This window comes from Puma concolor, chromosome B1, assembly GCF_028749965.1.
Source record: "Puma concolor isolate L17-30 chromosome B1, mPumCon1.1.hap2, whole genome shotgun sequence".
NCBI classification, from domain to species: Eukaryota; Metazoa; Chordata; class Mammalia; order Carnivora; family Felidae; genus Puma; species Puma concolor.
The window spans coordinates 35,667,173-35,691,754 of record NC_141670.1 but is presented as its reverse complement, the minus strand read 5'-3'; the positions used below and the strand labels follow the sequence as shown (position 1 = coordinate 35,691,754).

At 53.2% G+C, this 24,582-nt stretch overlaps 3 protein-coding genes across 9 annotated transcripts in view; 2 read left to right on the top strand and 1 right to left on the bottom strand.

The window, feature by feature from the left end:
• The first annotated feature begins 1,575 nt into the window (after window positions 1-1,575).
• On the top strand, window positions 1,576-6,271 carry CB1H8orf58 (chromosome B1 C8orf58 homolog). Of its 4 annotated transcripts, none has more exons than XM_086703471.1 (7): window positions 1,576-1,762; window positions 2,923-3,434; window positions 3,791-3,955; window positions 4,064-4,199; window positions 4,329-4,441; window positions 4,659-4,765; window positions 5,328-6,271. In XM_086703471.1, the coding sequence occupies exons 1-7, from the start codon at window positions 1,714-1,716 to the stop codon at window positions 5,437-5,439; spliced, it is 1,194 nt and encodes a 397-aa protein (XP_086559597.1). In that variant the 5' UTR covers window positions 1,576-1,713; the 3' UTR covers window positions 5,440-6,271. The 4 variants fall into 4 exon arrangements, with proteins under 4 accessions (XP_086559597.1, XP_086559598.1, XP_086559599.1 ...); XM_086703472.1 differs by having other exon boundaries at window positions 1,577-1,762; window positions 4,683-4,765; XM_086703474.1 differs by lacking the exon at window positions 1,576-1,762 and adding an exon at window positions 1,823-2,172.
• A 985-nt stretch (window positions 6,272-7,256) lies between these two features.
• CCAR2 (cell cycle and apoptosis regulator 2) lies at window positions 7,257-22,319 on the top strand. Of its 4 annotated transcripts, none has more exons than XM_025933026.2 (21): window positions 7,257-7,416; window positions 8,296-8,390; window positions 8,669-8,760; window positions 9,189-9,280; window positions 9,485-9,599; window positions 9,770-9,899; window positions 10,081-10,177; window positions 14,394-14,513; window positions 16,280-16,502; window positions 16,590-16,703; window positions 17,069-17,232; window positions 17,685-17,856; window positions 17,944-18,174; window positions 18,288-18,509; window positions 19,111-19,255; window positions 19,378-19,457; window positions 19,818-19,964; window positions 20,141-20,252; window positions 20,351-20,539; window positions 20,691-20,896; window positions 21,151-22,319. In XM_025933026.2, exons 2-21 carry the CDS (start codon window positions 8,333-8,335, stop codon window positions 21,193-21,195), a joined length of 2,754 nt encoding a protein of 917 aa, XP_025788811.1. In that variant the 5' UTR covers window positions 7,257-7,416; window positions 8,296-8,332; the 3' UTR covers window positions 21,196-22,319. The 4 variants fall into 4 exon arrangements, with proteins under 4 accessions (XP_025788811.1, XP_025788810.1, XP_086559581.1 ...); XM_025933025.2 differs by having other exon boundaries at window positions 7,258-7,416; window positions 19,375-19,457; XM_086703455.1 differs by lacking the exon at window positions 7,257-7,416 and adding an exon at window positions 7,903-7,986 and having other exon boundaries at window positions 19,375-19,457.
• BIN3 (bridging integrator 3) overlaps window positions 22,250-24,582 on the bottom strand; it is a 42,686-nt gene continuing 40,353 nt past the window's right edge. The window contains exon 9 of the mRNA XM_025933043.2: window positions 22,250-23,132. Within this exon, the coding sequence (XP_025788828.1) occupies window positions 22,986-23,132 (147 nt within the window). The 3' untranslated portion in view covers window positions 22,250-22,985. The remainder of the gene's footprint in view (window positions 23,133-24,582) is intronic.

The following is a 24,582-nucleotide window of genomic DNA, read 5'->3' as shown; positions in this document are numbered from 1 at the left end:
CCCCAGAGTCACCAGGGAGACCGCTTGGAATCTGGCCCCACATTCTCCAAATTCAGGGCGAGATCCGACAAAGGTTCCCTCCCTTTCCCTCCCTACCCTCTCACTTTGGAGGAAGGAAGCCACCTGATAGGCCAGTCCTCCAACTCCCCGACCCAGGGAGGGCTGGGGTAGGGTATGACACTGCCTGCGGGGTTTGGTGCCACACATCCTGTGGGACCTGCATGAAGCAGTTCCTGCCAGGCCCTGCGTTCATTTCCCTGTCTGTATCTGGGAAAGAGGAATGGGGCGGGGGTGCTGTCTAGGAGGACAGGGTTAGGAGGAGGCCACCCAGACGACCTGTGGCTAGCAGAGAAGGGCTTGGCCTGAAAATCAAGGTGTTAAGAGATGTCAGGTAATTCAGGCACTTGGCTCTCATTCTTTCTCAGACCTGGTTATAGGCCTCAGTTTCCCCATCTTCTACAGTCAGAACCTTACAGTTTGTGGCTCTCTGGCAAAGGTTCCTGTGTAAGGTATTTGAGGAAGGGTATGAAGGAGCATGGAGCAGAAGGGGTGGGCAGACTGTTTCCTCCCTCCCAGTTAACAGCTGCTTCCTCCCAAGGGCTCTGGTTCCAGCCCCTCCCCCAGAGGCTCAGGTGCAAGTTTGCACGTCCACCAGTCTCTTTATCTGCCTCCAGGGGATTTGGGTCCCGCTGGGATTTTTCCAGCCCTGTCCCCTTCCTCAGGAGGATGAGGTTTTCTTAGAGGCCAGCAGCCCTCTGGTCACCAGGCCGTTTCACCTTCGGCAGCTCCCTAGGCTACCAGCTTGAAAGCAGGCTGGGACCCTTTAAGGGTGGGGGGCTGGTGGAATCCCAAGGGCCAAAAGAGGGTTGGGGTTGGGGGACAGGGAAGTATTCACACTTCCACCGCCTTCAGGCTGCTTCCCTGTTCGCCTGGCTCACTTCCCTATATCGTGAAGTCCCCCCCCCCGCCCCCCCCCCCCAGGCCCCAGCTTTAGGGTGCTCGGGTGCGGGAGAGGTACGGGACGAGGAGGGGATCAGATCTAGTAACAAGGCGCTCTGCAGTTGTTGGAAAGGATTTCCACGTGGACAGGAATCATTTCCCCCTTCTATCGCGTCAGGTTTCCGAGTGGCTGAGTGACGTGCCCCAGGCACACAGCAGGGAGTGCAGGGACAAGCGTGCAGCCAGCCCGTGGGACTCCATTTCCTTCCGCGCGGCTGTCCAGTCCCTACCGACCCTCCACCCCCATTCCCAGCTTCGTTTCGGCGGCAGGAAGACAGACCAGCATGTGAACCGCGGGTGGGGGGTGCCCGGTAACCCCGCACCTCGAGCCAGACAGCGTCCCCAGGCGGGGGCTTCCGTTCCCCGGCCAGGGGCGGGAGCGTGGGACTGCCCGGGGCCCGAAGGACCGGGGACCCAGGCCTTTTCCCGGCTCCCCCGCGCGCTCGGCGCTACCCGGCTCCCAGCTCCCGCCCCTGCCCCCCACGGCCCCACTCGGCGCGCCCACCCCCAGCCGCCCGCACACCTGCGCGCCCCTCCCCCCTGCCCGCCCCTTCCCCTCGCCCCCGCGGGGAGTGTCCGGGGGCCGCGCCCAGCCGGGGCCGGACGCGCGTGCGAAGCCGCCCGCCCGACAGCGGCTGGGGGACGTGGGCCGGGATCGCGGGGCGGCTGCAGCGGCCGCGGCCGGGGCGCCGCGTCGGGGCCGGGAACTGGGCCATGCTGGGCCGGCGGCGCGTCTTCGCCGTGGAGCCGCTCGGCGGCCGGGGTGAGTCGCCCACCCCCAGGCTGGCCCGGGCCTCCTGCCCTGGAGCCGACTCCCGCGCCCGGGCCCCGGTCTGTGTCCCCTTTCCCAGCCCGCACACCCCGCTGGAGGCGCCCGTCCTCGCCGCCTCCCTTCGGACGGGCTGAGTGATGGCGCCTCTCACTCTGGAGACTCTCTGGTTTGGGCGTTAAATCAGCCACCACCTTCCATCCCACTCCCTTCGGGCTCCACTTCCCTCTAATTCCCCATCTGGATCCTTCTCCGCCCAGCCCTTGCCCCGGCCGGCAGGTCCGAAAGCCCCCCCCCCCAGCGGCGGCGGCGGACCCGTTCCCGAGGTAGACTTCCTGGCTGACCTCCTTGGCCAGAGGGTCCTGGCCTGGCACCCAGCTCTCCTGCGTGGCCGGCGGTGAGACGTGGGCGGCCCTCCATCCTCTCCAGCTGTAGTTTGTGCATCATTATTACAGTTGGGGACCCAGCGCGTGGGTAACCCCTGCCGCTGCTTCTCCTCCTACCCCCTCCTAATTCCAGTTGGGTGTGTTTTTTTCCCCCCAACTCTCCGCAAAATCTTCACTATTTCCCATTTAAAAGAACAGAAGCCCGCAATGGTTATAGCTGTTGTTATTTTATTACTCTCCCCCAGGAGCTCCAGGAGAGACTTCATCTTGCATCCTGATGCTAGTTTGGACCCCAGGCTTCCTGCTTTGTGCCTTTTCCCGTCTCCCTGAAAGCTGGAGGGTGGGGGTGGAGGTCGTAGCCATGCTGCCCGGTGGGGAGCAGTTGAAGAGACTGGGGCTCCCCATTCATGACCTGGAGATCTTGGGCTGACCCTAGGCTCCAGAGCACAAGGGCTCCCCAGAAGAAAGCAGCTACTCCCTCAAAGGAGGGTGGCCATATAAGGAGTTGATAAATAGGACCTGCAAGGCTTTGCCCATATCCTGGGTCTGTGATCCTTAACAAAGACTATTTGTGAAGGGATCTTGTCCTACCTTCTCCAGCCAGGGATGGGGAGATATCTGGGCGGGCCGTGGCTGTGGCTGTCCAGTCCCGGCCCCTCCCTTCACCTCTGGCCCAGGACACTCCTCCCCTGGGAATTTTGCCAGCTTCCAGGAATGCTGGGGGCGTTCAGGGCAGCCTGCCCAGCCTGATACTCACTGTCCTTGCAGATGGGGTTGGCGAGGACCTGGCACGCAGCTGTGTAGTACCTGGAGTCAGCAGCACCTACCGAAGGATCCCGGACGCTGTTCAAGGTTGCTCCCTGGACTCCTGGAAAGGGGATGGCCAGCTGAGAGGTGTCAGGAGGCAGGAGCCACTTCTCAAACTGGCTTCTCGGGACTCTGGAGTGGAGATGGTGGTTGGGGACAGCCCCCTGGCCACCTCACCAGGTCTTCCTCAGGACTCTCTGGACTTTGAGCCCACAGGGAGCCCTGATCCCCGGGCCCTTGCTGCCATGGAGCCTCCTGCCCACCTGAGCCGGCTCCTGGCCAACCGTAAGCTGGAGCAGGTGCTGGAGCGGTCCCGCCAGCTCCCGACTTCCCCTGTCGGCATGTCACAACACCACTACTCCCTGAAGCCACCTATCAAGCCTGAATGTGAAATGCCCCCTTTTGGAGCAGGGGAACAGGAGGCCACTGAGGCAGAAACTGACCTAGAGGCAGGTCTGGAAGGAGCAGAGGTGGTGAGTGTCAACTCTCAGGCTGGGTGAAGAGTGCAGTGGAAACGGTCTTTTTACACGGAGGGGTGGGTTGCTGGCTGGTGGGTCCTCCCTGACTTCTCCTTGGAGCTCTCTTGGGGTGGGGCATTCCTTGCCTCTAATTGATGGGTTGTGTCTCGGCTTGTTCCCTCAGCCCACTCCCAGCTGTGTGGAGGTGAGCAGTATGGGGGACGGCCTGGCAGCATGCCTGGCCGGGCACTGGGAAGCCAGCTAGGGGTGTGTGCCTCCTCTCCCTGGCCCCTCTGTTCCCATCTGCTGACTGCCTAGGATGGGAGTCTGGTTGAGTTCAGAAGTCTTCCTTACCTCACTCTGTCCCACAGGTGGGGGGCCTGGGGCCTAAGGCCTGGGCCTGTCTCCCAGGGCAGGGTCTCCGCTATCTGGAACACCTGTGCCTAGTGCTGGAGCAAATGGCAAGGCTCCAGCAGCTCTACTTGCAGCTGCAGACCCAGAGGCCCCCAGGGGCGAGCGAGCTGCAGGTCGGGCAGGTGAGTGGGGGAGGCAGAGGAGGGCTGGGAGCCCTGCGAGCAGGACTGCCTTCAGAACAGGCTCAGCCATCTAGTCAGGTCTTGAGTACCCGTCTCTCCTGTGTACAGGATCCTGAAGCGGTGGAGGGGGAGTGGGGGGAGCAGCAGCAGCGGCCACCGCCACCAGCCCTGGACCCTTCGCCTCCACCTTCTTGTGCCCCAGGCGGTGAGGTACAGGAACTGCTCAGCCAGACCCAGGAGACAGGTGAGCTCCAATTGTGTTTCCCTGTGTGTCTTGCCAACCCAGGGCCCCCCACCCCAGACCTCCTCAGTCCTGGTTTCGATGGGTGGCTTCCTGTTTCTGGCCCTGGGTAATGGGATTTTCTTTCTGAAGGGGCCAACACAGCTTCACCCCTAAAGGTAGGGGTTCCCGGTGCCAACCCTCCCAGGCTTTTAGAGGCTTCAGCAGAGCCAGCTCATATCTTTCCATCCTCCCAGGGACACAAGGTAGGTGATGGGTATGTGTGGAGGCAGGTGATACAGGATGGAGTCGGGGGTAGGGGGTGGTTGGGTTTGTAGATACCCTGAAGGCCAGAAACTCTGGGAAAATGACAGAATTCCTGATTGGAGCAGTCCTGGCTGTGGCGACTGCTATCTCTGGGAGCTCAGGCAGGGGTATGTTGTGGGGAGGAACTCTGTGGTGATCCCCTCACGCTCTGCTCAGCGGGATCTCTCCCACTGGAACAAGGTCAAGGTCCTGCTCAACCGGATCCGTTGGAGAAGCTCGAAACACTCTGAGTCCTCTGCCCCTCCTGATGGCCCTGCCCCAAGGTGAGTCCTGCGGCCCAGCCCAGGTTAGGGCAAAGGAAGGAGCCGATGAAGCCAGAAGCTGAGACTGTAGTGCCAGTTGTGGGTTTTTTTTGTTTTTTTTTTGTTTTTTTTTTTTTTGTCCCTTTGAAATCTGAGAGGTGTAGACAGTCTTGGCGAGGGTGGTGGAAGAAACAAAGTAGTTAAAGTGTCCCATTTACAGATGAAGAGGATGGGGACTGGGCTGGGGAAGGAAGTCGCTTTCTGAATCTACATGCATGCAAGTCAGTGACAGAGCCAGGACCAGCATATGGGGAGTCTCCCTCATGCAAGCCCAGCAAAAGCCTTCACCCCTCACAGCTGAACCTTAGGCCAGCTCCCGGATTTGCTGGGAGAGCAAGGTTGGGACACAGAGGATCCCACAGGAGATGATGGGGGATAATGCTGAATAATTCTGTGGCGATAAGAAGCACTACGTCAACATCCCCAGGCTCCCCACGGCAGATAAGCAATGCTCCATCAACTCTGGGGCCATTGTTACCTTGTTTCCTCCTCCTAGCCTAATGCTTCCTTTCCTTTTTCACAGGATTGAGTCAAGAGGTGTCCCTGAAAGACCTCCATTCCAGCCCCTCCGGAAGACCTTTATGCCATCATTTGTGGTTAAGAAGCAACGAGCCAAAAACCTTTCTGTATGCTGAGAATTCCTGGCGCAGGGACATGACCTTGGGTGGAGGGGTGTGCAGTGCAGTCATCTTCCTCGCCCTTTGCCCTGTTACTGTTTCTGGGCACTGCCAGGAAAAGCTGCTGATGCTCACCCTTCTCTCTGAGGAGAAGGCTGGACCTTTCTCCTCTGGGCAGCCTGGCAGAGGAGCCCTGGTTCCCTGAGTGGCCCCAGGGTGTGGCAGCCCCTGGGCGCCTTGCTGGTTGCCAGAAATCCCTGGGCCTAGACAATGTGAACTAACTTATTTATCAGGAGTCCATGGAGCATGTTTGGCCTGGTGATCTATTGGGGCCTAGCATGTCGCAGATGTGTATTTATGCAAAGTGATACGTGTATCTCTGCAAGTCTGTCACTGTTGTGAACTGGCTGGATCCAACCATGTCTTCTGAATCATGCATTCAAAGGGTTGGTCTGGGTGAGGTAAAGGATGGCCACCTTCATTCCTCAGTGGGCAGTTACTGATTTGGAATCTTGCTTTCCTCCTCACACCCTCGTGGGCAGCCCTAAGACAGAGAAGGGTGCTATCTTGGGTTCCTCTGCATTGAGTCTTGCCTGTGGAGCAGAGTCCCTGAAGACTGAACCTGGAATAGAAAGGTCAGGGACAACATGGAGAATAGCAGAGTAATCTTCAAGGTCTGCCTTTAGCTGCTTTGGTCCCTAATAACCTTAACACATCAGAGTTGAAACCAGAGACTCATTCTAGCTTTTGACTCTAGACTCATAGCTTCCTACTTAATCTTCCAAATGGTCTAATGATACCTGCCCTGCCTACCTCACAGTCTTATTAATGAAGATAAAACGAGATGAAACTGTCTCAGAGTGCTTTGTGAACAGGAAGGGGGAGGGTATGGGTGTTGGAAGAAGGCCAAGCTGGAGGGATGATGGGAAGGCCAGAGGATAAGGGAGGACTGGGGTTGCTAATGGAGACTAAAACGGCCAGTGATTAGCAGCAAGACTTAGAGCAGGTCACTTTACTGAAGTCTCAGGTTTCCTGGGAATTAGGGCACTAATTCCTGACCTAATCTTCCAGCCTTGGGAGGACTAAAGGAAATATTTCCTTTTTTTTTTTTTTTTTTTTTAAAGAAACTCTCTGAGAGAGTGCAAGAGTGCACGTGCACGCAGGGTGAGGGGCAGAGAAAGAGAGAGAGGAGAGAGAGAATCCCAAGCAGAGCCTGACGTGGGGCTCCAGCCCACAAACCATGAAACCATGACCTGATCAAGAGTCGGATGCTTAACTGACTGAGACACCCAGGCACTCCTAAAGGAAATCTTTCTGAGAACATTATAAATGTCTACCAAAATGTTGTGGTAGTTTATTTACTACAGTCTGGCAGGTTCCTATATGTTTGCTAATTGAGAAAGGGCAAAAGTTTAGTCTCCTGTAGATATTCAGAGGGCAGGAGAGGAGGGTGTGTGTGTGTGTGTGTTATCAATGGAAGGACAGGGCTAGGGAAGGACAGGGATAAGGTCACTGGCTTAAACCTGGCGTCTCCTAGAAATGACACTGATCAGGCACTCTCCTCCTTTACTCATGAGGGGCTGGTTCTCTGGCGGCTGCAGCCCTGGGGTCTGCCAGAATGAGGCCAGATGTGGGGTGGTAGGTGCTCTCTTCCACTTGGGGGTCCAGCTCCTGCTGTCTTTGGACAAGGAACCAATGCTCTAAAGCCTGCTTTTCTAATGGGACACTTAAGCGAGGACACCGCGGAGGCCCAGCTTCCTCACGCGCATCCGATCGGGGAAAGTGCAGTTCCGTTCCACAGTTGGAGCGGGATGGCAGGCCGGCGTGGGGGAAGGGAGAAGTCGGTGGAGAGGAGGGAGGGACCATATCCGGGAGAGTGGTAGCTTCCGACCAGTGGTCGCGCTTCCGGAGAGGCGCTTCCGGTGGTGGCGGCAGCAGCGGCTGTGGTGGTTCCGGGTGTCTTTGTCCCCCCGGTGTCGCGGCCCTGGCCCGCAGGTGGGTTGGGGGGGCCCCCTTCGCCCCTCTGCCCCTTCGCCCCTCCCCCGGCCGAGGGGCTGCGAGGGCCGGGCAGCAAAGATGCACGGGGCGCGGAAGGGGCCGAGCCCCCCTTCGGACTGCAAGTCCCGTCTCCCTGGCAACGGCCTCGGCCCTGGGGGCGGGCGGGAGGAGGAGAAACCGCGCGCCTTCGTCCTCCCACGGTGGCCCCGCCGCGGCCCGGCCCGGGAGGCCCGGTGCCGGCGGCTGCTGAGGCGGGAGCGGAGGCCCAGGGAGCACGGGAGCAGGAGCGCGGGCGGGCGCGCTGCCGGATTCGCGTTCGGCCGAGCCATAGGGCTACCTTCCTACCAGCCCGTCCGGGGAACAACGGGCCGGGCTTCCGGGGAGAGGGCCCACACCTTCTCTCCAGCACCAGCCTCCTCCATTTTTCCGGGCCTTGCGTGGAGCATTTTGGCGGATGTATTTGAATGAATGAATGTCACTGGGGCTCTTTCCAATCCCCCCACTCTCCCCAAGCATCTGCGGGTGGTGTGGCATAGTGAGAGGAGCGTTAAGTTGTTGGTGACCTGGGTGCGAGTCTCAGTTTTGTCACCAACTGGTTCTGTGTGGCCCTGGGCAAGTCTCTTAATCTCTTTGAGCTTCAGTTTCCTTTTCTTTCAGATAGCTTGACAGTATCACCCACCACTAAGTTATTGTGAAGGCAAACTGGAACAATGTAATTTTTTCATTTCCTGCCCATCTTTATGTTCTCTCCATCTCCATTCATTTTCAGTACCCACCTCACCTTTATTAAGATCTCAGTTACTTTTGTGGCGGGCGGGGGGAGGGCTCGGTGGAAAATTTCCCTCTAAGCTGTTAACACTGCTTTTTCAATTAAAGGTTTTTTCTAAGACTCTGAAAGAGGACAGCATTCCCAATGTCCCAGTTTAAGCGCCAGCGGATCAACCCGCTTCCAGGGGGACGCAACTTCTCAGGTGATCACCTTTATTCCTGCTCGGCTTCAAACTGGGTAGTAGTTCGTGCTTTGGAGATAGTCTTTTAAAATGTGGCTTTTGGGGTTTCCTTGGTAGAGTGTGATTGGTTGCCAGCGTTTCATAGGAAACTAGGAGATGAGCTCAGTGGTGGCCAGTGAAACCCTGTGGAGGAGTTGGTTAGAGCCACTTTGCTCTTTGGGCCTCCCGTATCTTTGAGCTGACTCCAGTGCTCAAAATGGTAGGCGCACTTCCTGGAGGTTGCTTCTCTGTCCACATAGGCGCAGCTTCAACATCTCTTCTGGGTCCTCCTCCTGGTTTGCTCACTCCTCCTGTGGCCACAGACCTGTCCCAAAATGCCAGGCACCTTCAGGTAGGTTGGGCATTTTTTCTAGTGAGTTTCAACACTCAAGACTACTACAGCATGCATGGGTGCCTGGTGCTTTCATTCTTGCATTGCTATGTTCGTCCTTCCTGACACTCCCGGCCTGAGCCAGGATGGAGGTGACTAGACACCTCTGACTGGGGAGTTCGAAGTCCTGGCTCTAGGGAGATCTTTAGGCTGCTTCTGGGAATTAGAAAACTGGAAATCCTAGAAGCAGCTGGTGACCTTAGAATCAGCGTGATCTCCCTCCATTCCTCCACAGTAGATTATAACTATTGCACACGCGTGCCTCCTTCATGTGAACCTTGATGCAATACTCTGCTGAGCCCGGTGCGGTTTGGCTGGAGAGGAGATGCTAATGGCAGAGTTTGGACAGATGCTCTCTATGACTTTCAAACTGCACTATTCTCTTACAGGGTGGGGAGAAGCAGCGGGTCTTCACTGGCATTGTTACCAGCTTGCATGACTACTTTGGGGTGGTGGATGAAGAGGTCTTTTTTCAGCTAAGGTAGGCTTGAGGTTAGTCCCCTTCTGGAAATGCTTATTCAGTTCAGTTCTGTCACCATGCTGGTGGGACCCCTCTGAAGCCATTGCTTTGCTGTTTTTATGCAAGGTGTGAGAAGTCTTGATGGGAAGGGCCTCATAGGGGCAGTCAAGGTGGCTTGGCCAGGGTCTCTCTCCTGACTGGGTCTCCTGGCTTGTGTGCTGGCAGTGTGGTGAAGGGCCGGCTGCCCCAGCTGGGTGAGAAGGTGCTGGTGAAGGCTGCATACAACCCAGGCCAGGCAGTGCCCTGGAATGCTGTCAAGGTGCAAACGCTCTCCAACCAGGTATCCATCTTTCCTCGGCATGTGCGTTGGAAAGGGGAGGGAGGGAAGCCCCTGTGCCCTGAAAGCTGGGCGAGAACCTTACTTTTGTCAAGAGGTGGGGCTGCATCTTTCCAAGGTGGTGAGCAGATCAACCATGGGATGCCCTGACTTTCCTGGTTATTGTTCTGCAGCCCCTGCTGAAATCCCCAGCACCTCCCCTTCTACATGTGGCAGCCCTGGGCCAGAAGCAAGGGATTCTGGGAGCTCAGCCCCAGCTGATCTTCCAGCCTCACCGGATTCCCCCGCTCTTTCCTCAGAAGCGTGCGTACCAGTGGCGTGGATGTTGGGATTTGGCTTTATAGGGTACTCTGGTTGAATGGGCCTGTAACTCTCAGGTTTGCTCTCAGAATGGAAGTGGGTACTTCTGTCACTGGAAGAAAGGGACAGGGAAGTTGGGCAGATATTTAGGGTTTTTGAGTCACCAACCATTTCTTCTCTGCAGCTCTGAGTCTCTTCCAAACATCCCACACACTTCATCTGAGCCACCTGAACAGATTTCCTGCTCGGGGCCCTCATGGACGATTGGATCAGGGCCGAAGGTAAGAGAATGATTAAGCAGGGAAGATATTTTATTTGCCCCTAGGAACAGTGTCTCTTTCTTTGCCACCTGTTGACGCTAACATTCTCTTTCTGCAGCTAAGATTTCTCTTTCTAGCTAGGCCCTTTACCCTGAAACAGGCTGATGCATTGAGATGTATATGCAAATATTAGAACTATATAAACTGGTTCAGCAAGCAGGGATTTGATGTAGTTCAGCTTTCAAAATACCATATTGAATTTTTAAAATACATAATTTTCTCTTTTATTTTTAGTCCTTAAGATTGAGGTGTCAAAAAATCAAAACTATCAAGAAAATGATAATTGTCCAAAAAACATAACATCATAGTGTAGGTTTTATTTGCTGATATAAAATGTGTTTGTTTATATATGCTACACATCAGTGTAGTGTTAGAATGTGTATGTTGCACTCTGCCCTCAAGCCCAGGCCTGTGCCTTGAACATGCAGATAGATTCATGGCCCCTCTGCAGCCGGCATAGTGACTCTGGGACTTTGGAGGTGTCCTAGGCCATCTTCTGTCATCCGTGAGCTACAGGGACTGCGAGAGCATGCTGCCTATTCCCTCTAGCTCCTGTGTCCTTATCCCGCCTTACTCTCTCTCTAAAAGGTTTCGCTTTTATCCTTAAGAGTTAAGCTCTGGACTGGTTTGCTTAAGACTGGTTTTAGTTCTTCTGTTGGTCCTCATTTTAATTTTTTATTATGGAAAATTGTAAATATAGGTAAAACAAACGAAAAGATGGTGAACCCTCATATACCCACCATCCAGCCTCAACAAGTATCAATATTTTCCATTCTTTTTCATCTGTATGTCCATCTATTCCCTGCCTTCTACCTTTTTTTAATTAAAAAAATGTTTTATGGCAAATTTTATATAGGTTGAAATGCACAAATCTCAACCAGTTTTGACAAATGGGAAATCCCATGTAACCCTCACCCCAGTTAAGATATAAAACATTTCCGTCACTCCAGAAAGGTCTCTCATATTCAGGTTCTTTTTAGAAATGAGAACTCTACTGATGAGGAAGATCTCCAGATGCCAGTAGATTATTACATGACGAGGGCTGAGAATGAACTCCAATGTGAACTCTTAAAAGGAGCGTGGAATAACTCAGGGAAAAAGTTTAGGCAGAGGGCATAGTCTGCTGAAGCTAGTGGTGGTTCCCTTGGGCTAGGTCATTATGATTTCTAACTAGGAGGAGGAGGATGGTTCTCTCATAGATCTAGGATTGTTCTCCACCATGTCCCCACTACATGAAACACTTTGTCCTGTTCTCAAGTGACTGGTATATATTTTGCATACACCTGCACCCCTTCCTTGTCCCTGTGCATTTTCCTGGTCTTCAGTTTCCAAGGAGTTTCTACCTGTCACATTCTGTGAGTTTATTAAAGCCTTTATTACCAAATCCCAGCAAGTGCCCTCAGGGATAATGTAGCTTGGGTGGAAATCAATGGCTGCTATTGACTTTTTGCTTTAGGTTCAAATTCAGTCTTTCTGTACAGTCATATGCATTTGATTGTCCTGGACATGCTAAGCCCTGTGTAAGGCCTGTTGGTATTACTTTTGCCATAATGCTTCTGTGTTATGGTTTCTAGAGAAAGGAGACATTACCACTGGCAGGGAGATACACCATTAGTCAGTGCAGAGAATTTGCAAAGTAGGAAAGGGGGCAGTGGGAGTTCGGTCACTCTGGGACAACAGCAGTTTACAAAGGAGTCAGGCTGTGTTAGCATTTTGGCTGGAAGCCAAGTTTTATTTTAAATTTCAGGTTCTGGGATGGAGGTAACAGTGTCTCCGTTGGACTGCCAGTACTGAACTACTGAGGTTTTTTGGACAGGTGTGTCCAGCGGGATATGCCATCTCAGTATCCTGCTGAGGTTACAGAGATGTCTCTCACTGGTACTGCTTTCCAGTGTGTTCCTGACGATTCACAGTAAGGAGAGAAAACTGGCCATTGATTCCAGGATTCAGTGGGACGTCCGGTTTCACTAGGGGTGGACAGCATTTCCCAGAGTTCACTCCAGTCATGGGTGAGCTGGAGAGAGCTGTCAGAATTACTGTGTTAGAAATGTGGAAGCTGACATTCTGTAAAGGCGAGATTAGAAGGCAGCTTTTGGATGGAGATGCTAATGAGCAGGGAAATGAGCCAGGCAGATAGAGAAAAGAAAAAAACCCTCTGTGTTAAATGTAATGAACTTAGATGCTCAGGGCCGTAATGACAAGGGAAACAATGCAGACAGGTCTGAGGGGAAGAGCAGAGGCCTTCTGGCAAATAGACTGCAGGCAGCCCAGTTACCTGGGCAGGAAGACCTGACAGTTGACTTTACTTCTCTAGAGACACAGGAGTTTGTTTTCCCCTCATCAAACTGGCATTTTTTTTTAATGGTCTAAAGGTTTTTCTCTTCTATTTTTTTTTAGAGGTGGGAGGGGCAGAGGAAAGAGAATCTTAAGCAGGAGCCAGATCTCACAACCATGAGATCACTACCTGAGCCAAAATCAAGAGTCAGATGCTTAACCAACTGAACCACCCAGGCACCCCTCTTCTATTTTTATTTATTGAATCCATAACGTAGTGATACTATAATAAGTATTATATCATAGAAGTGTATAAAGTAGTACATGCTATTATATAAAGCCAAAATAGTATAAAAATGAGTCATTTCCTCTTTCCCTTTAGAGGTAATAACCATTCTTAAACACCTTTAGAAAATAATTTTGAAAAGAGAAATTATTTACGGTTGCTTTTTTCCCTATGTCCTTTTCTGGTCTTTATAGAGAAACATACTTTTTATGACTCTAATTAAAAAATTAAAAAGTTTTAATTTTAGAGTCCACATTACTATCTTTTAAGTATTTTTTTTGAGAGCGCGAGTAAGCGCACATGCGTGAGTGTGGGGGCGGGGCAGACACAGAGAGAGAGAGAATCCCAAGCAGGCTCCATGCTGTCAGTGCAGAGCCCCATTCAGGTCTTGGTCTTGCAACCATGATATGACCTGAGCCGAAATCAAGAGTTGGATGCTTAACCAACTGAGCCACCCAGGTGCCCTAGAGTCCAAATTATTTTTATACATTATGATTAAGGTGATTAAACATTTTTTTCCATATTGCAGTTTAATCCTCACGATTGTTTTTTTTTTTTTTTTTTTAATTTTTTTTTCAACGTTTATTTATTTTTGGGACAGAGAGAGACAGAGCATGAACGGGGGAGGGGCAGAGAGAGAGGGAGACACAGAATGTGAAACAGGCTCCAGGCTCTGAGCCATCAGCCCAGAGCCCGATGCGGGGCTCGAACTCACGGACCGCGAGATCGTGACCTGGCTGAAGTCGGACGCTTAACCGACTGCGCCACCCAGGCGCCCCCCCTCACGATTGTTTTAACGGCTGTATGATTATTGTATTTATTTACTATAAAAGTTCAGGTGTTGCTGGATGTGAATATGGTTTTCTTACTCTTGGTTTGAATTTTTTCCACTGTTTATAACCTCTGTTTTTCTTTTGAATTAACTTCCTTGGGATAAATTTTCAAGAGTGGAATTACTGGACCAAAGGGTTTGAGTGTTTTTCTGACTTTAATGTGTATTGTTAAGGGTTTGTTACGAGAATGGTCTCTTAATAAAACTTGCTTTATAGAACCCTTTGCATGGTAGCATATATGTGTCTCATGTTAGAAATCAGTTAAAATCTTTGCTCGTTTCAAAAAATTATATGTTCACTGTAATTTTTAAAGTTCAGAAAATATAAAAAATAAAATTACAAGTTTTACCAGAGGCATTCATCATTAATACTTTTTTTTTTTAAGATTTTTTTTTTTTTTTTTAAGTAATCTCTATATCCAATGTGGGGCTCAAACTTACAACACTGAGATCAAGAGTCATATGTTCCATGGACTGAGCCAGCCAGGTGCCCCAATACTTTATTTCTTTTCAGTTTTTAAAAGGTTATTTTGCACAGTTGAGGCACTACTGTATACATATTACTGTGTACTAGTCTTTGCTTATCATGGGTGGTTTTCTGCTATTAGAAATATTTAAATACTCATTTTAATAACTTTATAGCTATGTGTCATAGGGCTGTTGGCATGGCTTCTTTATCCATTTCCTTGATGTTGGGGATTCAGACTGTTTCCTTGTCAGGCCAGTGTATTGAATCTTAATGTAACAGTGTGGTTTCTTCCTTTCGGTGACGGGCCAACTTCCAGCGATGACTATGACTCCAAGAAACGCAAACAGCGGGCTGGTGGAGAGCCTTGGGGTGCTAAGAAACCACGGCATGACCTGCCTCCTTACCGGGTCCATCTCACTCCCTATACTGTGGACAGGTGAGTGGCAAGGCTGGGGTGGGGGCTGAGGCTCACAGCTGGTAACAGCTTCTTGTGTAAATGAAATACAGTCTATGCAAGAGACTGTGTGTATATGGGGTCATGTGCTTGGGACCTTTTTGTTTGTTTTTTTAATGTGACAGTTTTTTAATTTCTAAGTCTCAAATTTGGACCAGCGTAGCACCACTTACATGGGTTCCCTGATAGAACTTCTGTGATTTGATCACCAGAAATACTTCTGCCAGGTTATCGTTAAGGCTTACCAATTCAAATTCGGGTACCCAGTACTAGTTCTAATTCAAGTGGAAACTACAGATCGTAAGAGCCCTGGGACTCGTTTTCCAGGGAACCTCTCAATCCTTTTTCAAGTGCTGTACGGTGTATGAGGACTCTGGCCTGCAAGCCTACCTATCTCACTTAGCAACTCACTGAGAGAGGTAGATGAGCGATTCCAGATTCCATCCAGCAGTGGAGAGTCAGGGCTCCAGCCACTGCCCCAGTAGCAAAGTTCACTTAAGCCCGAGCTGAGGTGGGTGGTGGCCTCCTGGCTACTGCTCAGGGTGGAAGGGAAAGAGGGCTGTTCCCGCTCTACCTGGCATCACCGCTTCCTGTCCACGGGGCCAGGCAGGACCTCTCCTGTGCTCCATGCTGAGCCACCTGCCTCACAAGACAGTGTGGTCCCTGCATCAGCCCTGCATCAGGGCTGCATGTAGAGCCTCCTCACATCAGTCCAAATGTGACTGCGAACAATTTGCCACACACAGTGTGTCTTTTTGAATGTATATAGAAGCTTCTTGTATGTACTGTTTGGTATTTTGCTTTTTCACTTAATACATCTTGGAATTTCTTCCATGTTAACATTTATTAGGTTGGGGTTGCATTCTTTTCAGCAACTACACAATACTCCACTGAATGGACAGACACTTTATTTAGCCAGTTCTCCATTTTCACTTTTTAATTATCCTAAACATTGTTGTAGTGAACATTCTTGTACAAACATCTGTGTGAACGGGCACAAGTATTCTGTTGAGATCAGTTCCTAGAACTGGAGTAGCTGGCTCAAAGGTCTGATTTTAAACTTGGACATATATTGCCAGTTCTGTCCAAGAGGCTGTGTTGATCTACGTTCTCGCCAGTGGGGCATGAGGTACTTGTTTCCTCCTGCTGCAGCCGGTGTACCTTGTCAAACGTTTGGATCTTTGTCAGTCTCATAGGTGAAAAGTGATCCTCTGATTTGCATTTCTTTAATTTTAAGTGAGATAGAGCATGTTTTCACAGGCTGTTAAGTCTCTTTTCTTTTTCTGTTAAGTATCTGTTGATGTCAGTTTTCTCAGACTTGTCAACTTTCTGTTAGTCATTTGTGGGCTCCTCATATCAAGACGGTTGAGCCTTAGCTGTCGTGGATTGTAAATGTTTTTCTGTTTTTTCTTCTCCAGTTCGACTTTATTTTGCAATTAGAGGTTGAAGCATTTTAGTGGTCAAATCTCCATCTTTTTCTTTTCAGAGACGTCTTCTTTCCCAGGTTAGAAAATATTTTGCCCTTTCCCCTCCAAGTCTTTTATAGTTCCATTTTTTATTGTTTATTTTTTTGGTTTATTTATTTATTCTGAAAGAGAGCAGGAGAGGTGCAGAGGGAGAGAGAGAATCCTAAGCAGGCTCCACCCTGTCAGCATGGAGCCTGACGTGGGGCCTAAACTCATGATATGGTTCCATTTTTAAAAATAATTTAGCCTTGCCCAGTCTGGATCTTTGCTTTCTTCCTGCAGCCCCACCTGTGACTTCTTAGAACTCCAGCGCCGCTACCGCAGCCTCCTGGTTCCCTCAGATTTTCTGGCTGTGTGTCTGAGCTGGCTGTCAGCCTTTCCTCTGAGCCAGCCCTTTTCCCTCCATCATCCAAGCCGTATCCAGGTATCTTCTGAGAAGGAGCCAGCTCCAGACACTGGTGCTGAGCCCATCCCTGCAGACAGCGATCCCACTTATAGTTCCAAGGTAAGTGGGCTGAGGTCCTGCCGCTTTGTCCCGCTGTCGGAGGCTGAGAAAGCTCTCGAGTGTGTCCTTCACGCCGCCCCTGCACAGGTACTGCTGCTCTCTTCCCCGGGACTGGAGGAATTGTATCGTTGTTGCATGCTCTTTGTGGATGACATGGCTGAGCCAAGGGAGACACCAGAACATCCTTTGAAGCAGATTAAGGTAAGAGCTGGTGTCCGTGAAGCAGGATGCAGTCATTGATAATGTCCAGGCCCTGTCAGGTTTTCGGCAGCTTGGCTCCTATTCGCGAACTTGTAGAAACCAGCAGTCTCAGAACTGAAATACCACTACCACTCACTTCACCAGGACCGTATGGCTCAGGATCTTCTTGTCAGAAAAAGTTACATGGCTGGTTCACGTTCATGGGTAGAGAGATCCACCCCTCCCTGCTTCCCACCCTGTGTGGGGGATTCTTCACCACATCCTGCTGCTTTCACTCTCAGGGGTGTAGGCTGCCTCACGGGAGATCCAGGTAATTGGGTTTTTGTTTTTGTTTTGTGTTTTTAATCTTGGATCCATTTTTGCAGTTTTTGCTGGGCCGGAAAGAAGAAGAGGCGGTGCTGGTTGGGGGTGAATGGTCTCCCTCTCTGGATGGCCTCGACCCCAAGGGCGACCCGCAGGTGCTAGTCCGCACCGCTATCCGCTGTGCGCAAGCCCAGACCGGCATTGACTTGAGCACCTGCACAAAGTGGTGAGTGGCTGCCCTGGGCTTGTCTGTGGCTGGCCCTCTGTATTGGGGAGACTGTTCAGGAGGTCAAGTTCCTGTGCCTTTCTGACCTGTTAGCTCTCTTCTGTGTCCTAGTCCTACCTCATTCCTCCCTCTGGCCCTCAGTGACGGTCACCTTGGTCATGAGCATGACTAGGAATGTGTATGTGTGTTGAGGGCCAGCTGACCCTCCAAGGCTCGTCAGATGTGATCCCTCCGCCATATTAGCGGTCCTTGTTGCTTGTAGCACCTTGGATAGTAATTGTCTCCTTATTTGCAAGTCTCTCCATTGATGAACCATTTCTTGAAGACTTGGTCTCTTTTGTTTTTGTATTTTCAAAGCTTCGTATGCAGTATGTGCTCATTAAGTGTTGACTGAAGCACTTGCTTGTGAAGGTCATGGGTCAGTTCTTCCTTCTTCCTTTTGCTGTGAGCAGGTGGCGCTTTGCTGAGTTTCAGTACCTGCAGCCGGGCCCACCGAGGCGGCTCCAGACTGTGGTGGTGTACCTGCCAGACGTCTGGACCATCATGCCTACTTTGGAAGAGTGGGAGGCCCTGTGCCAGCAGAAAGCTGCAGAGGCAGCTCCCCCACCCCAAGAGGTGTCCGTGGTAAGACTGAGCCTTACAAATAAAGGGGCAGAGTAGATGCCCTGACCCCTGGGCCCAGGTGGTCACTGCTCTTGGCTTTTGTCACAGGAAGCAGAGCCAACAGAACAGGCAGCTGATGTATCAGAGCAAGCAGCAGACGCCTCTAAACAGAATGCAGAGAACCCAGAGGCCACCACACAGCAGGAAGTGGACACCGATCTCCCAGAGGCCCCTCCACCCCCTCTAGAACCTGCTGTCATGGCACGCCCTGGCTGTGTAAACCTGTCCCTCCACAGTATTGTGGAGGACCGGAGGCCAAAAGAAAGGATCTCTTTTGAAGTAAGTGTAGGAGTCTGGGGGGGGGGGGCTGTGCAGTAGGGTATCTGGGACGGCAGGGCTTGAACATTCCCCTTTTCCTGATGCTTGTGGACCTCTGCTGACTCTCCTACCAGGTGATGGTGTTGGCTGAACTGTTTCTGGAGATGCTGCAGAGGGATTTTGGCTATAGGATTTATAAGATGCTGCTGAGCCTTCCTGAAAAGGTTGTGGCCCCACCTGAACCTGAGAAAGAGGAGGCAGCTAAGGAAGAAGAAGCAGTCAAGGAAGAGGCTGCCAAGGAGACCAAGGATGAGGTACAGAGTGAGGGCACAGCTGCCGAGTCAGACGCCCCACCGGTGAGTACCTCTGCTGCCCTGCACGGGCACTGGGGCTGCACACAGTAGTGCTGCGCCATACCAGGTGCTGCTGGGGGGCCTCACGGGGCTCCTCTCACCACTCCTCTCGCTGCCCGTGTGTGCCTTGCCACCTGGCACGTCCTCGGGAGCAGGGCACCTCGCTCTCCCACCTGGCTGTGCAGCTAGGAGGTGGTGTGCTGAGGAGAGGGGAGGCGGGCCTGGCGGCGTGGTTGACCTGCCAGGGTGGCACAGAAGCCTCGGTTACTAATGCTGTGGGGAGGACGGGTGTTTGGGCTGCTTGATGGTTAACTAGAGCGCCGCATCTTCTTAGCCCTTTCTAAAGCACATAGGTCTGTTTCTTGCCTGATGCCATCAAATACACATATAATTTCTTACGGGACCGTGACTGACTCCCAAAGAAAACTCCGGGTGCCCTGGAGCCGCCCTGGTGTGCTCTGAACCCCACGTAATGAAGTGCAGTAAATGGGAGCGTGTGTATAAACCCCTTACCACGGTGCCTGAACACGGTTGATGCTCAACTGTTGGCTGTTCTAATTGTTAGCAGTTAGAGATGACCGTTCTCGTCCGGGTCTGTTTCTAGAAGGAGGATGGGCTTTTGCCCAAACCTCCATCTTCTGGGGGAGAGGAAGAAGAGAAACCCCGGGGTGAGGCATCTGAGGACCTCTGTGAGATGGCGCTTGATCCGGAACTACTGCTCCTGAGGGACGACGGAGAGGAGGAGTTCGGTACGTGCGGGCACCACACAGTGGCCTCCTGGCTCTGTGGCTGGACTGCTCTCCTGTTACGGCTGTGGGATTTGGGCCCGTGTGGTCCCTGTTCCAAGCTTATCTCAGGCTTTCTGCAGCAGGAGCCAAGCTGGAGGATTCTGAGGTCCGGTCGGTTGCCTCAAACCAATCGGAGATGGAGTTCTCTTCTCTTCAGGACATGGTGAGACCTCTCTTCCATCCCCCAAGAGTCCGTGAGGCTTATTAGCGAGGTCTCTGACTCATTCCTGGGAGAGGGAAACTTTTACCATTTGATTCCGGTTGACAAAAACCAGAATGTGGTTCTTGGCTCATGGAGTGGGGTGTTCATAGGATCGAGGGCACTTCAGTATCTCCATCTGGGTGAACCTGAGTGATGTATCTGATCTAGGAGCGCACTCACTTCCTCTGTGTGTAAAAGTGGCCTGGGGGCCTGTCTCCAGGCGGAAGGGTGCCCCGGTGTCATTAGGTCAGCTACGTCCTAGGCGCTTTAGCCACTGAAAGAACTCTTTGTAAATCTTGTCCATCCTCTTTTCTCTTGCAGCCCAAGGAGCTGGACCCCTCTGCCGTGCTCCCTTTGGACTGTCTCCTTGCTTTTGTCTTCTTTGACGCCAACTGGTGTGGCTACTTGCACCGGCGGGACTTGGAGAGGATCCTGCTTACCCTTGGGCTCCGGCTCAGTGCAGAGCAGGTGCCTTCTCTCACATCCTCTCCGCCCTTTCCAAGACGGCCTCCCCTAACGTTACATGCAGACACTGGACTCCTGTGGGTGGCTCAGAGAGCTCTAGTTCTAGGCGCTTGCATACCATGGGGGCAAGGGCTCGCGTCTTCTCATCAGTGGGTGTCTGGGGCGTATGTCTTCTGCAGGCCAAACAGCTGGTCAGCAGGGTGGTGACCCAGAACATTTGCCAGTACCGGAGCCTTCAGTACAGCCGCCAGGAGGGCACAGACGGTGGGCTTCCTGAGGAGGTGCTCTTTGGTGCGTCCTGGTGCCTGTAGCCTTCTGTGGAGGATGGGCGGGGCACGCTGCTTTCTCCTGAGAACGCTTCCTTCTATCTCTTTCTCGGCCCCTTCTAGGAAACCTGGATCTGCTACCTCCTTCTGGGAAAAGCGCAAAGCCGGGCGCCGCCCCCACGGAACACAAAGGCCTGGTGTCCCACAACGGCAGCCTGATCAATGTGGGGAACCTGTTGCAGCGCGCGGAGCAGCAGGACAGTGGACGGCTCTACCTGGAGAACAAGATTCACACACTGGAACTGAAGCTGGGTGAGTGGCCCGAAGCCGCAGGGACCCGGCACGCATAGGACGTGCAGCCGTGGGTGTGGAGATTAAGAGGGGTCCCTCCTTACGCTTCGGGCCTGTTGCCCTGTGCGGCAGTGCTTAGCTTAGCAGCGGTCTTTCTGCCGTTCCCCCCCAGAGGAGAGCCATAACCGCTTCTCAGCCACTGAAGTAACCAACAAGACACTGGCGGCGGAAATGCAGGAGCTGCGGAGCCGGCTGGCCGAGGCCGAGGAGACGGCGCGGACGGCCGAGCGGCAGAAGAACCAGCTGCAGCGACTGCTCCAGGAGTTCCGGAGGCGCCTGACCCCCCTGCAGCTGGAGATGCAGCGGATGGTGGAAAAGGTGAGCCTCTAAGGGCAGAGCCGGCCGACGGTCATTCGTCATTCGGGAGGCTTGGTTGGGGTGACAGGTGACAGCCAGCCAGCACGTCGGTCCTCCTGCCCTTGCGGGGCTTTGCCTCGCCTCGCCTTCTCCACCTACTGGTTTCTTGGGGTATCAGTTGGTAGCAGCTGCAGCCTGGTCTCCCGGGAGGAAGTGCTGCTGTCCTCCCATCTTGGCCCTCTCTCTTGAGTCCTGAGTCCTGATTCTCGTTCTAGGCGGACAGCTGGGTAGAGAAGGAGGAGCCGGCACCTAACAACTGAGGGGCCTGGTGCAGGAGCTGTCCTCCCGTGAGGTCAGCGATGGAGCCTGCTGACGTTCGAGCCCTTTTGGTTCCAGAAAGAAGCTGGAGCAGGACCTGGGAGCCACAGGCAGGGGTGGCTGACCCCTATGCTCAGCCTCCGTAGAGGAGCTCAGGCCATCAGGGTGGGGTCTGTGCTATGTGGGACAGATGCGTGAGGAACCCCGGTTCCACTTAACAACTAAATCCAACACCTTCTGCACCCCTCGAATGTCATTTTGCCCTCCACCTTGGGATTTTTCCTGGGGCCCTTTAGTCTTGTGCTGACTTTTCTCCTGTCCTCTTCCAGTTTAGAATAAGACAGGGGAGGAAAAGGCTTTTGAGTATGTCATAAGGTCTGATGCCAATAAACTGAGGAAACAGACGTGGACTCTGGCAGGGGGTAAGAGCCCTTCCTCTGGATGGCACAAGTCCTGCCAGGTACAGGAGCAGGTTCCTAGGGGAAGGGTCTTCCTTGGCCATCGCAGAAATGGAGTCTGTGCTGGCGAACTCTTGGTGTTGGGCTGTGTCTGCCAGAGAGCACTGTGCTCCAGCCACCCTGGACTTGCCAGAAGAAACCAGCACCTCCCCGTGTTCAGAATGTGGTATTGGCTCTGGCCCAGCCTTTTTCCCTGTTCCCCAGAAGTCTCGCCTCTTTCCATAATCCGTGGTTTCAGTTTGACTTTGTATATAAAGTTGGGTTTTTTTTTTTTTTTTTTTTTGGCTTTTTGTTTTTTAAATAAACCAAAGTCAAAAACAAGCTAAGTGTCCTCCATAGCTCTTACCTTCTTCCTCTTCTAGGTCTCCCTGTGCTGCCCCCTTCCTTCCAGTCCTCAGCCTAGCCTCTGCTGGATGGAGGGTGCAGCATCTCCAGAAGGTGGGGCCGGGTGGCAGGAAGACGAGCCCCAGGGTGCTCTGCGTCCTGCCCCCTGCTGGTCAAGAGACTATGCCACAGGGGTGCTGTCAGCTCAGCAGAGGGCAGCACCACCCTGACACAAACCTGGGGTGGCTCTCTTCTCTCTTCAGTTACAGCACAGTAACAGCTGGCAATTTTATTGAAAACTTTACTTGAAAAAATAAAATTTCCAAATATTCAGGTGAGACAAACCCACTGTTATTGCTTTGAGGCCTGTGAATCAGGCTGTGACATTTTGTGTGGCTGACAGCTTATTTACATGAGCTGAGTCTGGTTTCCTAGGGAACCTACAAGGCTTGGGGTTCTTCTCTGCACTTGACCTAAGGGATAGAAGTGGGTGAAACCAGGTTTTATCATGCTGGGAGTCTGGGCTAGAGGAGAGGCAGTGTCTTGGGCCTCTCCCAGAAAAGAAGAGTCTGAAGGGGAACGGCAACGAGGGTGGGTGGACTCCCAAGGATGGGTCTTTCTTTGGAGGTAGGTGAGATCACGACCGTGCAGGCAAGGCTAAGACCTCAGGTGAGCGGACAGAGCCTGTGCCTTTGAAAGCTGGAAGCTTGCTCAGGTCCTAGGCCAGGCTGCCCTTTGGACGGTTCTTTTGGAAACAAAGCCCTTGGAGTGTTTCTGTGCTGCTTACCTGTCTGGGTTCTTGCTATGGGTGGGGAGGCAGCACCCTGCCTGGGGCTCCTGGTGCCAGGCTCACTGCAGAGGTCTCGTGAGGTAGAACAGGGGCCACTGCTGTCCCCATACTTCTCTCGGGGGAGAGCCTTTTGCTGGCTGTCGCCTGAGCCTAAGCTTAACAAGGGTTAAGACCAGAAAGGTTGACTTGTATCCCAGGAGTCTGAAACGGTGGCGGGGACTCAGTCATCAGCCACAATGGAGAGGGCTCTGAGCTCACTCAGTCTGGCCTCATTCTCCCTCTCCCGCTGCTCATCAGTGTGGCCAGGCTGGTCGAGCTGCTGGGTCAGGTCTCCGAAGATCTTCTGCATTTCAGAGTAGTACCCAACCTGGAGGCAGGGATGGAGAAGGAGGTTGGCAGGTGCTGGGCTCCTGGGGTACAAAGCCCCCTCAGCATTGCACCCCCTGGGTGCGTCCCAGAGGCCCACATGCTGCTTGTTCTCTTAAGCAGAGCGCTCAGGCTGGGTGGAGGGGGCTGGCTTCCACTCTTCCCTCCATCACTGCCCTTCCTCTCAGCCCATCTCCTGAAACTGCAGGGCAAGTAGGGAAACTGAAGCCACAGACCCCAGCCCTTCAGGAACGTCCACTGCTGCTGCCAGGATGGCAGAGGAGGGGGGGCAAGGGGGCCTTGGTGAGATGGATGGAGGCGGGGGTTCTGACTTTGGAGCCCTCCAGGCAGCTGAGGGGCGTTGGGGCCTGTGCCGAGAGATATAGGACAGTGCAGCCTGAGGCTGGCTGAGGGCACTGGCAGGACCCTCCTCGAGTCCTGGGGAAGCCAGGGAGTCAGGCACTGACCCGAGGTGCTTCAAGAAGCTAGACCTTTGTCCATGGGGAAGGGGTGTGGCTGGACCCCAGAACCCTGAGAGTCTTAGAGGTAAAGGTGAGAAAGGTGACCCCCCCCCGCCGCATGTTCCTTCCCAACCTGTCCCATTAATCACGCTTCGGCTGTTTGGCTGGAAAGCAGGGTTCGCAGACCAGCTTGTTTCTGTGTCCCTATGTGTGTAGGCACCGGGGCTGATGGGAGAGGCCTGTGGCAGTGGGGTGGGGGTGTGCTGAGGACAGGGGAGACCCCTCAGCAACTCTCCGATGGCTGAGGGCTGCTCAGACCAGGGGCCACTGCCTCGTCTCCACCTCCATGACCAAAGGCAAACACTTCCGTGAAAGTGATCCACACTATTCAAAACTCTATTCAGACACTGCTTCCACTCTAGACAGTAGAGTGCTGTCACTGGGAAGGCCAGGCCGAGTGGCAGGTTTGGTGGCAGGGCCGTGGCTCAGCTGCTTCTGAGGAGGGGTCTCTCATACCCCCACAGCTAGATTTCCACTGGGCTGAGGGGAGCTAAATGAGGGTCTCCAAATGCTGCTGTCCCCTGAGGGGACGGGGCGTAGACCAGGGCCGGGAGAGGGCAGGGGATGGCCTGCCCTACCCCCACTCCCCGCCCCAGAGCCGCACTGCGCAGGCTGAGTCACTAGGAATGCTCACTTCTCCAGTGACTAATGGCAGCGACAGCCTCGGGAGGGGGAGGCTGGTGCTGAGGAGGCAGTGAACAGTCCCTATCCACCCCGCTGCCCGGTTACGGGGCATCCCTACCCCCTAACCTCAGGTCTGGGCACCCTGGAGCTTCCTCCAGTGAGCAACAGAATGGAGGGGGCAGGGTAGCATGCAGGGGGCCGGGAGCAGGGGTGGTGGTGGCACAGGGAGGGAAAGCACAGGTCTCCTTAAACACATTCCTCCACAGCCTAGGCTGAGCCTCTGGAAGGAAGTCCTCGTCTCCAGGA

What these genes read in the sequence shown, in the direction of transcription:
- CB1H8orf58 (XM_086703471.1), top strand. Translation starts at nt 1,714, where the DNA reads ATGCTGGGCCGGCGGCGCGTCTTCGCCGTGGAGCCGCTCGGCGGCCGG. An exon ending in GCGAGCTGCAGGTCGGGCAG is followed by an intron (nt 3,956 to 4,063) that starts GTGAGTGGGGGA and finishes TCCTGTGTACAG; the next exon opens with GATCCTGAAGCGGTGGAGGG. An exon ending in CAGCCAGACCCAGGAGACAG is followed by an intron (nt 4,200 to 4,328) that starts GTGAGCTCCAAT and finishes TTCTTTCTGAAG; the next exon opens with GGGCCAACACAGCTTCACCC.
- CCAR2 (XM_025933025.2), top strand. Translation starts at nt 8,333, where the DNA reads ATGTCCCAGTTTAAGCGCCAGCGGATCAACCCGCTTCCAGGGGGACGC. An exon ending in AAAATGCCAGGCACCTTCAG is followed by an intron (nt 8,761 to 9,188) that starts GTAGGTTGGGCA and finishes ATTCTCTTACAG; the next exon opens with GGTGGGGAGAAGCAGCGGGT. An exon ending in TTGAGCACCTGCACAAAGTG is followed by an intron (nt 17,233 to 17,684) that starts GTGAGTGGCTGC and finishes TGCTGTGAGCAG; the next exon opens with GTGGCGCTTTGCTGAGTTTC.